Here is a 13,675-nt window from a genome sequence, read left to right as displayed (position 1 = left end):
GCATTTTGAGTTAACTTTTATTCCGGTGTACAATATTTATTGTACACTCATTGTAAATAAGAATTTGTGAATACGAAATGGGAATATTGTGTGCATGGGCTTTTAGGTTTGGGAAGATTATAAATTGGGCCTTCACAGTTCATTGGCTGAAACTGTGCCTAAATTAAAGAACTTACAATGTGACAACTAATTCGTGACAACAAACAGTGCTACGAACTTATAATGTAACAATTAATTCGTGATAACTAATTCAAGAGAGTGAGAGTATAATTACTTCTTCTCTTGTCACTCGTGAGTTACTAATAGACAAATTATATACCTCGTGCTTATATACAAGAACGTTTTGAGTACTAATTATGTCCAAAATAAGACGTTAAGACGAAATACAAACCAACCAATATATACAAAAATAGGTCAGTTGATAAAACTTTAGGTGTGATATCATAAATTTGACATCCAATCTTGTTTGCATAAACAGTCTTAAAGACTCTTTGTAAATTAACTAAAACTATGTCATCAACCACCGAATGTCATTTCATTGTTAGAGCATGTTACAAAGTGTGTTTCTTGTAACTTATTATGCATGGACATTTGTGAACTTATTATACTTGATTGAAACATATTGGACCTAATGGTAACCTATTGGATCTAATTGCACTTGATTGCAAAACTGTAACTAATTGGACCTAATTGATTTGATTGAAACTTTTATAAACCTATACAAACTTTTATATAAGGCGATCTTACACAAAAGACCACATTTGTGTCATATAAGTTAATCACTAGAACTAATTAGTTAATCACTGAAAATAATTAGTTAAATACTGAAAACCAATTAGTTAAACAATGAAACTAATTAGTTAAACACTAGAACTAGTAAGTTAAACAATGGAACAATTAGTTAAGCAGTAGAACCAATTAGTTAACCAATTAAAGTGGTCTTACAGGTAAGGCGGTCTTACACAAAAGTTACCGGTAAACCTATCACACCAAAAACTTATTTTTTAAGGTGGAGAAAACGCCAGTAAGTGATAGAGAAAAACCCATATCTTTTTTCAGTACTAAAAATATATCTTTATTTCAACTTTACTACTTAAAAAAATAACCCTATGTTAACCGAATATGACTTCACCAATACATATACTTTCACATTAATCAAACAAACCCTGAGCTGAAATCAACTCGAACTATTCTTCATCAGAACTTTAATCAACTGTATTGACTAACCTGGAACGACCCCATCACCACCTGTAGTTGGACACATAGGCCTTGTTCTATTCACCTGGTCTTATCTGATTGATCTGATCTGATCTGATCTGATCTGATCTGATATGTTCTAATTTCTTTATGTGTTTTCTTTTGGCTATTTTTAGTCAGATTTACTCCTAATAAGCAATAAGATTCTGGTAAATAAAATAAAGTGTTAGACCCCTACTTTTTTGTTGTTGTTTCGGTTAAAATAAATGGATCACGATTATACATGACTACTTTACTAACAACAAGCTAGCACAATTCGGCCCAATCCAAAATTGTCCATTTCAAGTTTTCAACCCATTAATAAACCCCTAGCGCTCATTTCACTTCTCAGCTCTCAGTGTTCTCGCCGCCGTAACAGAGTAAAGAAGAGAGAGAAAGGGAGAGGAGAGAGAACACAATGCCGGCCGGTCATGGTGCTAGGGCAAGAACCAGGGATCTGTTCGCACGGCCATTCAGGCGAAAGGGTGTGATTCCAATCTCTACTTACCTTCGTACTTTCCATATCGGTGAGTACGTTGATATCAAGGTTAATGGCGCCATTCACAAGGGTATGCCCCACAAGTTCTACCATGGTCGTACTGGCCGTGTCTGGAACATCACTAAGCGTGCTATTGGTGTTGAGGTCAACAAACAGGTATATCATCTTTCATTTCCCCTTTTTTTAATTTGTTTTCGCCTGATTTTGCTGTATAATTGCGGTTTTATTTATGGGTTTCATGTGGTTGATGTTGGCGATGATTTAGGTTATTTTGGGTTTATTTTGTATTGTAAATGGAGGAATTATGGTTTGATTTTGTTGTAGAAAATTAGAAATGCTGAAAATTTCTAGGTTAAACTGTGATTTGTTTGTTTGGTTATGTTTGATATGAGTGTTCGGAAAGGAGCATATTAGTTTGTTTTAATTTAGGGTTTTGAAATTATTGTATTGGATTTTGATTTTTTGGCATCCAAAATGATAAGAGCATCTCTAATTGTTGTAGCTAGTGACTAGCTTACAATTTTTAGAAACTTCAAGCTATTAGCTTGATCATTGTTGTTCAAACGATAAATTAGCTTGGCCAAGCAAATTAGCTTAAATTGGCCAATGAAATAATATTAAATAAAATTTTATTTAAAATATCGAGTGACAAATATGACTATATTAATATCAAGCTAATAGCTATTAGCTAATCATTGGGGTACCAACTCGCTAAAAGCTAACCATTTCACATAAAATGATTCAAATTCCACATTGAACTGTACTCCGCACACCATAAATTTAAATCCAATTGGTACTTTCCTCTGCCTATAATTTAAATTTGTGGTGTTTGGTACGATTCTATGTGAAATTTGAATCATTTTATGTGAAATGTTTCAAAAGGGTGGTTTGGTGGTTGTACGAAATTGAATGGTTAAGTGAAGAGTTGTATCAAGAGTTGTGCATATTGTGAGCATGCCTAAACCAAATTTACGTAAAGGACAAACATTAATGCATGTTTTGTTGTGAAATTATTTTTGGATTTTGATTTTTTGGCATCCAAAATGATAATGAATGCTATCGAGTAATAACTATGGTTTCGAATCAATTCTGGAGAAAACTGCAACTTTGTTAGAAAAGGAGATAGAAATGAAGCTATACGGAATAAATCTGGGATGTTAGAAATGAAGCTATATGGAATGTTTTAATCCGTTCTGTTACTACAGTAGTGAAGGAGATAGAGCTTGGCTTGTATCCTTGGGATAAAAAGTTAGTTTGGGAGTTGTAAACTTGTAATCGGTTGTAACAGTGGTTTAGTCCTACTGCTGCTGTTGGCAGGTCCCGGAGATAGGTGTCCTTCTTAGAAGGTTTGTCCCTCTCGTGGACGAACCATGTTTGTATGAGTGGATGATTGTTTTGGCAATAATATTACTTAATTACCAAAAAAATTAGTAATAATGGCTTTCATAAGAATTTTTGGTTGGATTTTAGGGTCTGTTGGATTCAATATGTTATGGATATCATGACGGTTATATTTCTAATGGTGAAATCTTGTGGTGTTTTGGCTTGGAAGTTATACGAACTTGAATAATAATAATGTTGATTTTGCTTGCTGGGTTTTGTTTGAGTGAGCTATCTTCTGAATTTGGGTATGATAAGTTCTAGGAAAACTGACTATAAAATCCATGCTTACTCTCAGTCTTTTGACAAGTTGCTCACCGAGATATAACGCCTTGAACATCTTTGGCCAGTAGAAGTTTTCGTTGAGATGTCAAGTGTCTTGTGAATACCAAAATGACTAGCAATTTCCCCCTATCCACTTTCCTTGTTAGCAACTCATGAACTCCAATAGGGATTTTGATATGAATCTAAACCCCTTAGACTGGTTCGAGGCGATAGTGAAATGGCTCGTTTCCCTTAATTTTATTTGCATTTTGTGTGGGTTTAGTGCATATCGAATGTGATGAAATATTTAGGGTGTTAGGGTTGTGGAGGTGGTACCTAAGTTGTCTTGTTTCATCATTCAATGATTGCAATCCGTGTTCTGGTGAGGGGGATTGGTTGGTTATCTCTGTCATTGTGTATCGCCTGTTGGTCGCCAATTTCAAGATATATTGATATTTGGTGATTTTGGTTGTTGAACATACCCATCGCTGCAAGAGTAGTGCATTTGAGCTTCCAATATATGAAACCAAATTTGTAGTTGTAAGGTCAATTTGTCAAAATTGAATCTATATGTTCTGTGCCCGTCTGGAAGTGAATATGTTAAAGGTGATTTTGGTTAACATGAAAAACCACGGGAAGTATGATTTCCTAGGAATTGGAAGATTGTAGGATTGTTTGGTTGATGACAAAAATATGGGAAGTCTTACTTCCTAGGAATTTCCACTCCCTACAAAATAGTGGAAGTTGTTTACCTAGGTTCCCGTGGGCAAGTTAAACTTCCCATGGGAAGTAAATTCTCATGTTTAACTAAACAACATCACCCAATTCCTAGGAAATGCTTTTACATGGGAAAACCTTCTTCCCATAAAATCGAATCCATGTTCTAGGCATCAACCCAACCTTCTTGTTTGTTGAATGTTTGATTATCCTTTACCAAATGTGTGATATCTTACCGTATGGTGGTTGCTCTTTCTTTAGGTGGGCAACAGAATCATCGCCAAGAGGATTCACGCACGTATTGAGCACATCCAGAGTTCACGCTGCCAAGAGGAACTCAAAAATAGGATAAAGAAGAACGATGAGCTCAAAGCCGCTGCAAAGGCCAGAGGTGAAATTATCAGCACCAAGAGACAGCCCCAGGGTCCCAAGCCCGGGTTTTTGGTCGAGGGTCAGACCATTGAGACTGTTACCCCTATTCCCTATGATGTTACCAACGACCTCAAGGGCGGTTACTAAGTCCTGTCTGTTACGGTTTTGCTTGTTATCTCGCTTTGGCTTTTAGGTTTCAGGTGATTTTAACATTGTGCCTTCAGGTAGAAACAGTACTGTAGACATTGAGCAAAATTGTGCAGAAACGAAAGAATTCTTGTGTTTTTATTTAGAGGAAGTGAAGGATTTTGTTCAGAATAACTCATCTACTTTTTAAATGTTATACAATTGTCTACCTTGTGTTCGATCTAGGATCTTGCAGACACCCGGGAATGAAGCCAGTGTTAGTGAGTCACAAAATGATCAGAGTTACCTTCAGCGTGTAAAATAAAGATGGTCGTGGGCTGGGCCGGTCTTCGGGCTGAGCCAACAGGTTGTGGGCCTAAATGGGCCAGTATCACCCCAAGCCTACTCCGCAATTTCTGAATCGTGCCGTGCTGGGCTGAAAAGTTCAAAATTTGGTCAGGGGCGCGGGCTGTTGTACCAGGCCGGGTTGTTTCTTGTTGTACTTTTCCCAAAAAAAATTGCAGTCCAAGCTCAGCTCAAAACTTTGTGCTTGTTCCAGTCTGTTCTTTTTTTGTATCTGTGCCGGGGCCGACTTTTTTCTGGCCGAGTGGGCCTCTGGCCGGTCATAAACATCTTTAATTATACATAGACAATAGAGATAAGAGAATAAACCAAATAACAACACCACATGCACAAGTTGGTGGAAAACTCATCTTCCGACCCAATTAGCGGTGGAAACTAACAAGATTTCAAAAGCTGATTAACAACGAGCTAAACGCCTAAACCGTATCAGTCTTCCACACCTCCCTTAGTTTTAAAAGAGTGTATTGTATGAGGGGGTTTCCACTTTCCAGAAGTTAGCAGACAACTGTGTCGTATCAGCAGCTTTTTTAAGTTCAATTTCTTGCAAATGAAATACTACACGTACGGATGTGCTGTCTAGGCTTTATTTGCGTGCAACAATATCTTAACGGGTTTTTCATGAAATGCCCCTGAGGTTTTCAATAATGCACCAAATACCCTCGCGTCTTTCGAATCACATAATATACCCCTATTTTTTCGTATTGTTCATGAAATGCACTTGCAGTTAACGGACGTTAGTCCTCCGTTAGCTATAGTTTACCATTTTGCCCTTAATGCATGTTCTTTGGCATAAATTCCAAAAAATTAAAAAAATCTCAACTTCTTCTCTTTCTCTCTCCTCTCCCCTGTTCTTCATCCTGCTCTCTAGTCGCCGGTAGCGGCCGATCTCCCCTCTCTGTTCGCCGGCGGAGGCCGATCTCCGATATATGGTCGCCGGCGAGCCTAACTGTTTGACTGAGATTCTTGGTTCGTTGTTTTGACCGTTCTTGCAATTTCTTCTGCTAGGTTTGATTTCTTCAAATTAATTCTTAGTTCTTTTGATTTCTAGGCGTTTCTGCTGGGTTTGATTTCGTTGACTGAGATGAATGTTGGTGAATTTCTGGGCGTTTTTGCTTTGGTTTGATTCGCTGCCCAGAGAGTTTTAGATTTGATTTTGAGGGTGCCTGGAAACGATCAATCCCGACTCTAGTAATTTCATAATCCTGATTTGTCTTTATCAATTCAGTAAAGTACCATTAATTCCTAAGATTTGTTTATGTTTGAACTTCAGATTAATTCTTATTCTTTATCTGCTTCTTAATTAATGAAGAAATCATTAGTTATCAAACTGATTCCAGTTACTTGTGCTTATTTCTCAATTTGCTTTGCTATAAATTGGTTGTTTTAGTGTCTATATATGGTTTTTTTTAGTGTGTGTGTTTTGGTTAGTGTTTATGGTGCTTTTATGTGTGTTGCAGTGCTGCACCTGCTGCAAGAATGGGTATGACTAGAAGAGTGTACCCTCTTGGTTCTTTGAACCCTTACCAAGGGAACTGGACCATCAAAGTCCGAGTTACCAGCAAGGGGACACTACAAACCTTCTATAATGAGAGAGGAGAAGGGAATGTCTTCAATGTTGAGCTAACTAATGAATATGTAAGCATAATCTAGAATGAGTCAAACTCTATGTTTTACACTTTCATGTTTGAATTGAGAGTTGTTCATATAGTAGTTCATGAATGTAGGGTACTCAAATACAAGCAACGATGTTCAATGCGATAGAGAAGAAGTTCTTTGACACCTTTGAAGCAGGGAAGGTTTAATACATCTCAAAGGGATCTGTTGAAGTTGCTAATAAGAGGTTCAACACGACTAAAAATGACTACGAGATGACCATCAATGAGAACTCAGTTGTTGAGGTAGCCAGTGTTGAAAGGGTATATATCCCTGAAACAAAGTTCAACTTTGTTCCTATTGATCAGTTGGGTATACATGTTGATGGAAAGGATCTTGTAGGCAAGAAATGCAGCCTTTAACAACAACACTTGTTTCTCACAATACCAATGTAATCCCCCGTAAATTTATAAATTTTATTAATATATATTAACGTACATTATTTATATTTAAATAGAATTTATGAATTTTAAGTAATAAATATATAATTAACGTATATTTATTTTATTTAATTACGTTCTAAATATTTAACGATTTGAGAACTTTATTATATATTTAATGTATATTTAATTTTATTTAAATATATCCTAAATATTTTAACGGTTTGCGCAATCAAGAATAATTTTAGAATTTTATGTTGAAAAGAATTTGAATTACGAAATACATTGGAATTTGGAAAATAATCATAACCGGTTTTGGAAGTTTAAATGCAAACTTAAATCTAATCCTAGCCCAAATTGGCAAAGCCCAATACAATGAACCCATAACCTTCCTATACTCCTATTCCACGTGAAAACAAAAGAAAAACAAACCCTTCCCTCTCAACCACCATTCACGTAAATTGCAAACCCTCCTCCTTTCTCACATTGCTTCCCCTTACTGCTACAACTCACGCCGCCAGCTGCCGGCCACCTACAACCGCCGGACCACCGCCAGCTTCCTCTTCCGTTCGGTAATTTCGTCTTCCTCCCTCTCCCTCTTCTTCTTGCTTCTCCTTCGTTCTTACTCTTCCCCTCTTTCTCACTTGCTGCTCTGTGTTCGAACCAGCAACCACCAGCCCAGCACCACCGCAGTCACCGTCGGCTCGTCGCTAACCTCTTTCCGCCACCCCTGCTCGCCGCCGCGCAACCCTATCGCCGACCAGCACGTTCTCTCTCCACTCTGTTTCGTCACTACTCCACGCGGGCCATCACCACCTTCGGCAACCAGCCCAACCGCAACCTCCACCGCGCCCAGCCGCGTCTCCTAGCTCGCCACCACTGCCGTGCCTGCACCACCGCCGGCCAGCACTCTCCTTCCTCTCCTTTTGGTTATTTCTTAAACCCTAAGTTATTTAAATATTTTAATTAAGTTTATTAATTTGAATTTATGTTCTTGAATTTAAATTATGTTCTTGAATCTAAATTATATGTTTTTATGATTTAACTAGAATTTTCAGATTTACATATTATGTTTAAATAATGAATTTAATAACGTTTTAATAATTTAAATTGCGTTTCTTGAATTTAAATTATAGGCTTTATGATTTAATTGTGGATTTCAGAATTTTAGGTTTGCATAATTAAATTATTAATTTTCAGATTAGGTAATTGAAATGAAATAATGATTTTAATTATTAAAGTGTGAATTTTTAAGGTTTTTAATGATTTAAATCATAATAGAATGGTTATATATTATTAAAGCTATTATTTTTATGATTTTAAGAACATTGATTATGCTTTAGAGTAGTTTGGAATTAGTTTATATTGCCGGAAATTAAAGTATGATGTTTGTAAAGAGTTTTCAACGAATTTCAATCACTAATTCAATAATTATGATGCTAGGAAATCAGATGTTCAAGTTTAACGTTAGGGAAGGTTCTGAATATGTTTAGGATGTATTTAGAATGCTTTATTATGGTTGCGAAAATTGATTGGGAATATGTGTTGGTTGTGTTAGGCGAAGAATTCTCTTTAGGCGACTTTTGAAAGTGTTAAAGTGGTCTATCAGTTTGTTTACACAAGGTACGTACATACCTGCGTGCTTGGAATGTGTGCTAATTGTTGAAATCATGTTGATATTATTGTTGAACTTGGTGATGTTGATATTATAGACAAACTTGGTTATATGGAATGTGCATGTTTAATACTGTTGGACAAACTTATTGAACTTATTTTGCACTATAAGAACTGTAACATGTTAGTATGGATGTTTGATACAAACATGTTGGTTGGGAACACTAGATTATTCTATATGATTGGGTTGGATCAATTGGTTGTTGTTCCCTTTCTATCTTTTCACTACTTTATAAGGGCGGAGGACCTTGTTTAGTAAGTTGAAACTTTATGCCCATATACAGGGTCGCTCATGGTTAAAGGAAAGGTTGGTTAAGTTGGAATGAGTCTTGATTGATGCTTTTATGATCACTTACTTAATTCCAAGATAAAAACAGTTGTGAACAAATGTGAATTGTCTGTCTTATGTAATGGTTGAGTCATAACGAAATCTCAATTTGTAAATCATGTAAAGTGAAACTGAATAGCAATAGCTTTAGACTGTGCACGTCTGAAGTGACGGACAAACAGGAGTTGGGGTTCATGGTGGTAGCCCATGGCCTTTTCTGGGACCGGATTGATCACCGTGTCCTATTTTTATTTAAACGTTCCTCGATATCGCAGGTCACTGAGGTTACGGAGTCGCGCCCGTACCTCGTCTTCCTTAGTGAAGACTTCTGGATGGTCAACTCGGTCCATTGTCTATTTCAACTAAAATAATATTATTGCTAAAAGTCTAGCCTAGTCTAGTCTGGTCAAGTATGGTCGTCAAACTATCATGTTTTGTCTGCCCTTGTTTGTGTTCATTAGTATCATGTTAGGGTTGTTCGTTTAATAGAATCATGTTAGGATTATTATTGATTCAGTATGTAGTACTCAGCTTTGCTGATTACGTGCTTTTGCTTGTGCATGTTGATCATGGCTATGCCTTATTGATCCTGTGATGACCCAACTTTGGTGAGCAGTCTCTAAGGATCAATAAGCGTTGCCCATCTACAGGTTTGAAGATGATGCATCATTGGGATCGGGATTAGAGAGCTCGTAGTTATATTTGTTTTATTAAGTGATTTGGGTTGTTAACTTATATTTGGAAGTTGTCGTACTATTCGTATTTCCTTATTTCCGTTAATTGGTTTTGGACTTAGTATGTAATCGATTATTTATGAACCTAAAAGTTAGTTTTATGTTTTCCGCTGCAAAATTCTGAATAAGCCGTACGTTTTCACACGGGCGATAATGCCTTGATAATTCTCTATAGTTATATTTATAAAAGGGTTGTTTTAGAAAAAGGGAATTGTCGGGGTGTTACAAAGTGGTATCAGAGCTAAGGTTTTACTTTAATAAATTTTTAGGCGCCTAACTATCTAGTTATTTAAAATAAATTTCTTAAAAATCGAGATTCTACGTATTATAGTGTTCAAAAATTGGTACTTTTTTTGGGGGGGAAGATCTCCTTTTATCTTGTTTGAAAGTATATAATATTTCTTATTTAAGTTCGAAATCAAATTATTTATTCGAATTAAATTGACTTTCGAAATTTTTATTCTTTTTCTTATTAATTATTATTCAAAAAAAAGGAGTACAATTTTTTTTTAGAAGTTCAATTTTTTTTTTAAAATTGTTTCAAGAGTTAGAATTCGTTATTTAAAAAAAAAAAAAAAAAAAAAAAATATATATATATATATAAATCTTCTTCGAATTAATAACTTTATTTTCGAATTTATTCGCTACGCATTTCCTTAATTTATTTTACTTTATTTATTTTATATTTTTATTCTATGTTATAATTTAATTATATTATCGTCCTTTTAATTTGTTATTTAAACTATTTCAATGCTTTAGTTTATGAGAGATGGGTAGTATAAGAAAGGCATATAAGATAGAATTATATGTGCATTAGCAGCTAGTCAATGCTAGCATAAGAAATTGATTGTTATGTACGTGCGTATGCTAATTGTTTAATGTTACATTTAAATGTGCATAAAGAATTGTTTGCTTCCACCAAACTTATTGCATTATTGAACTTTGTTTATGATTTGGCTGGAAAATCGTTAGTGAGACTTTGAATTGTTTATTCCAGGAATAAAATGTTTCTTTCCAAGTATACTAACATAGGATCCTTCGAGAAACTTGATATAGAAACCCCTGATATTTACGTGAAGAAAATTGTGTTTGGATGTGAATATTATGCTAAAGTTCAAGGGCAACCTATCTTAATGAGAAAGGATATCATAGCAGCCACAATCATTAATTGCTTACCTAACAAATTTCCATACCTAGAACTCAAGGAAAAGTTTAAAGACATGCATTCTGATAATGGGACTCCAAACTTGACTAAGTATGGAACTTGGGATGGTAGATGGAAATATGATTCAGAAATTCTGACCACCATTATTGAAGCGGCAGAAAGTGGGTTTAGAGACGGTAAAATCGTAGGGAGTCATGTTGGGGATTCAGTTACAGAAGAACCTATGGGAATTAGTGTAAATAATGACCTAGAGGAAAATGATGTAGCTGTGGAGAATGAGAATGTAGGTGTTGAGGCAGAGTATCCTAACCCAGCGGCTCATGAGCCAACCATTGAGATCTCTAGTGATTTGGATGCAGAGCTCGAAAGTGAACAGGAGATGGCAAGTGAGCCTAATCAAGATGAAGACATGGGTGAAGATGCAAACCCTGAGGAAGACCCCGATGAAGACCCTGAAGAAGAGTTCGATAATCTTGAGATCTAAATTTCACTTCGCAAGTTTCAGGAGCAATGGATAGGCAAGAGGCCACAAATATTTTGAAGTCATAAATAGTTAATTTAACTCTTTTATGTTTTAGAGAATAAGTAGCGAAGCTACAATAGTTTAAAGTTAAAGTTTATTGAAGTTTGAAATGTTCTTTATTATTTTGAAGGATGTAATAAATATTTATGGAGTTAGCAATAAAAGTTAAAGTTTTCAAGGAATTGTTCTTTATTCTATTTTGAGGATTCCATAATACCCCAACCTTTAGGTAACACGTCATGGATTAATTTTCCATTGGTTGCATACTCAGTGTGAATTGTGGATCAATTTAATTGCCACAATAATATTAAATGATTTGAGTACATAAAGAAAGTGAGGGCCAATCTAGACCCTCATGACCAATATGATTCAAAAGGTTATGCCATATGTGCAGTGTGTGAATGTCTTTCGTGAATTATCGAGGATGATTATTTTTCAATGATTATTGCATCTTGTAGACGATCGTTGCACCTTCATAAACGATTGTCGTGCCTTCATAAATGATGTGTATTAATGTGAACATTGTTGGTTGAGGCGAACTTTATGGTCAATTCAAGTATTAAATTGTATGGGATAACGTATAGGTGATGTTTCAAACCTAAAGTAGAGTATACTAATTGCAGGCCGCGTTCTAGAATGGCCAACAATAATGACTTAGTTGTTGCTATTCGCCTCTTGGCGGAAAAGATGACCCCACCTTTTTAGAAAACCAGATTGGAGAGTTTGAGAAATTGTTTGGGGATTTGAATTGTCTTGAGAATATGAGAGTGGGTCAAGTTGTCATGTATTTGAAAGATGAAGCCGATTTACAGTGGAGAGAAAATGGGGTTAGACTTAGCGTTGTTGAGAGATTCAATTGGGATTCATTTGTTACCGTCTTAAGGAAAAAGTTTTATCCTCTTTTTATGAGAAAACAAAAGGCACAAGAATTCATAAACCTTAGGATGGGATTGGCTAAGTTTGTACAACGCTAAGATAGACGTACTGTGAAATTCAGAAAGTAAAATTAAGGAACCATATTGGAAGATTGACCTCATATAGATGTTTTGAGAAGACCAAGAACCTTTAGTTATTTCGGAAATGCAAGTGAGAAAATTGATGAATAGGGAGTGTGAACTATTTTTCCGTAGTGTGTTAGAGGTGAGTAAAGAAGTTGGAGTGAAAACCGAGGATGTTGCCATTATGAGCGGATTCATTGATGTGTTTCCGAGTGAAATTGCAAGTATGTTACCTGTTAGAGCCTTGAGTTCACTATAGACTTAGTTCCTGAAACGACGCCTATACCTAAAGCACCATGTAGAATGACACCTCCCGAAATGAGGGAATTAAGACACTATTGCAAGAGTTGTTTGGTCAAGGAATATATTTATTAAGTAGAAACATAAGAGTATGGAATTATGCATCGATTTTAGGGAACTAAACACCGTCAAGAATAAATATCATGTACCTAAGATAGATGACATATTGGATCAATTGAATTGGGCGAGTGTGTTCTCGAAAACTGATTTGTGTTTGAAGTACCACCCATTGAGAATAGCTGATAAGGGCCTAAGACCTCATTAGCATTCGTCATTGTCATTATGGGTTTAGAGTAATATATTTTGGGTTAACCCATGCACCTGCCATAAGTATGTATTTGATGGATAAGATTTTCCATGAATTCCGAATTAAGTTCATTATTATGTTATTGATGATATCCTGATTTATTCAAGGAATGAGAAAAATCATGACAAACACCTGAGGATTATTTGGAGACGCTTAGAAAGAATCTAGTTTTATTAAATGAAGTATACAAATCTTGAAGTCATATGTGTATAAGTGACACCGACAGAAAAGTGAAGGACTAAATTAATTGAGAACTATGTTACGTAAGGGAATAAATTTAAGAGAAGATTTGAGTGGTCCAGGATCGTTGGAAATCATTGTTGGCTGGAAAAGATGAAAAGAAATACATGAATTGGTGCAAGAGCTAAGAGTTAAGCCCAAAAGTTATACACCCATGAAAAGTGTAATGAGGTTCGGTATCAAGGAAAAGTTGAACAGAAGGAGTTTCTGTAGATCATGCTAAGATTCAAGCTGTGAGTGAGTGACCTACTCCAAAGAACGTGTCCGATACTTGAAGTTTTATAGGCCTAGATGACCATTATAGGAGGTTGTGAAAGACTTTTGGAAGAAAGCAAAACCAATGACCAACTTGTTGAAAAAGGAATCGAAATTCAAGTGAAGTGAGAAATGTGAGGAAACTTTCTAGATTTAGCTGT

At 35.7% G+C, this 13,675-nt stretch overlaps 2 protein-coding genes and 1 long non-coding RNA gene across 4 annotated transcripts; all 3 read left to right on the top strand.

Moving 5' to 3' along the window:
• Nucleotides 1-1,581: 1,581 nt before the first annotated feature.
• On the top strand, nucleotides 1,582-4,835 carry LOC110791030 (60S ribosomal protein L21-1). The gene is made up of 2 exons (XM_021995797.2): nucleotides 1,582-1,891; nucleotides 4,358-4,835. Exons 1-2 carry the CDS (start codon nucleotides 1,655-1,657, stop codon nucleotides 4,613-4,615), a joined length of 495 nt encoding a protein of 164 aa, XP_021851489.1. The 5' UTR covers nucleotides 1,582-1,654; the 3' UTR covers nucleotides 4,616-4,835.
• A 767-nt stretch (nucleotides 4,836-5,602) lies between these two features.
• LOC130464022 (uncharacterized) lies at nucleotides 5,603-6,993 on the top strand. Its single transcript, XR_008924312.1, has 3 exons — nucleotides 5,603-6,145; nucleotides 6,415-6,592; nucleotides 6,682-6,993. It is a non-coding gene; the product is annotated as an uncharacterized lncRNA (long non-coding RNA).
• Nucleotides 6,994-7,048: 55 nt separating this feature from the next.
• Nucleotides 7,049-12,221, top strand: LOC130464021 (uncharacterized). Of its 2 annotated transcripts, none has more exons than XM_056833367.1 (4): nucleotides 7,049-7,562; nucleotides 7,658-7,919; nucleotides 8,549-8,613; nucleotides 10,724-12,221. In XM_056833367.1, exon 4 carries the CDS (start codon nucleotides 10,731-10,733, stop codon nucleotides 11,373-11,375), a length of 645 nt encoding a protein of 214 aa, XP_056689345.1. In that variant the 5' UTR covers nucleotides 7,049-7,562; nucleotides 7,658-7,919; nucleotides 8,549-8,613; nucleotides 10,724-10,730; the 3' UTR covers nucleotides 11,376-12,221. The 2 variants fall into 2 exon arrangements, 1 of the variants encoding a protein (XP_056689345.1); XR_008924311.1 differs by lacking the exon at nucleotides 10,724-12,221 and adding an exon at nucleotides 9,609-9,844 and having other exon boundaries at nucleotides 7,106-7,562.
• Nucleotides 12,222-13,675: the final 1,454 nt, after the last annotated feature.

This window comes from Spinacia oleracea, chromosome 6 (assembly GCF_020520425.1).
Source record: "Spinacia oleracea cultivar Varoflay chromosome 6, BTI_SOV_V1, whole genome shotgun sequence".
NCBI lineage: Eukaryota > Viridiplantae > Streptophyta > Magnoliopsida > Caryophyllales > Amaranthaceae > Spinacia > Spinacia oleracea.
This window is presented reverse-complemented; position numbering and strand designations above follow the sequence as displayed.

Coding starts and splice junctions, on each gene's coding strand:
- LOC110791030 (XM_021995797.2), top strand. CDS start 1,655: ATGCCGGCCGGTCATGGTGCTAGGGCAAGAACCAGGGATCTGTTCGCA. Junction 1,892..4,357: donor GTGTTGAGGTCAACAAACAG/GTATATCATCTT, acceptor CTCTTTCTTTAG/GTGGGCAACAGAATCATCGC.
- LOC130464021 (XM_056833367.1), top strand. CDS start 10,731: ATGTTTCTTTCCAAGTATACTAACATAGGATCCTTCGAGAAACTTGAT.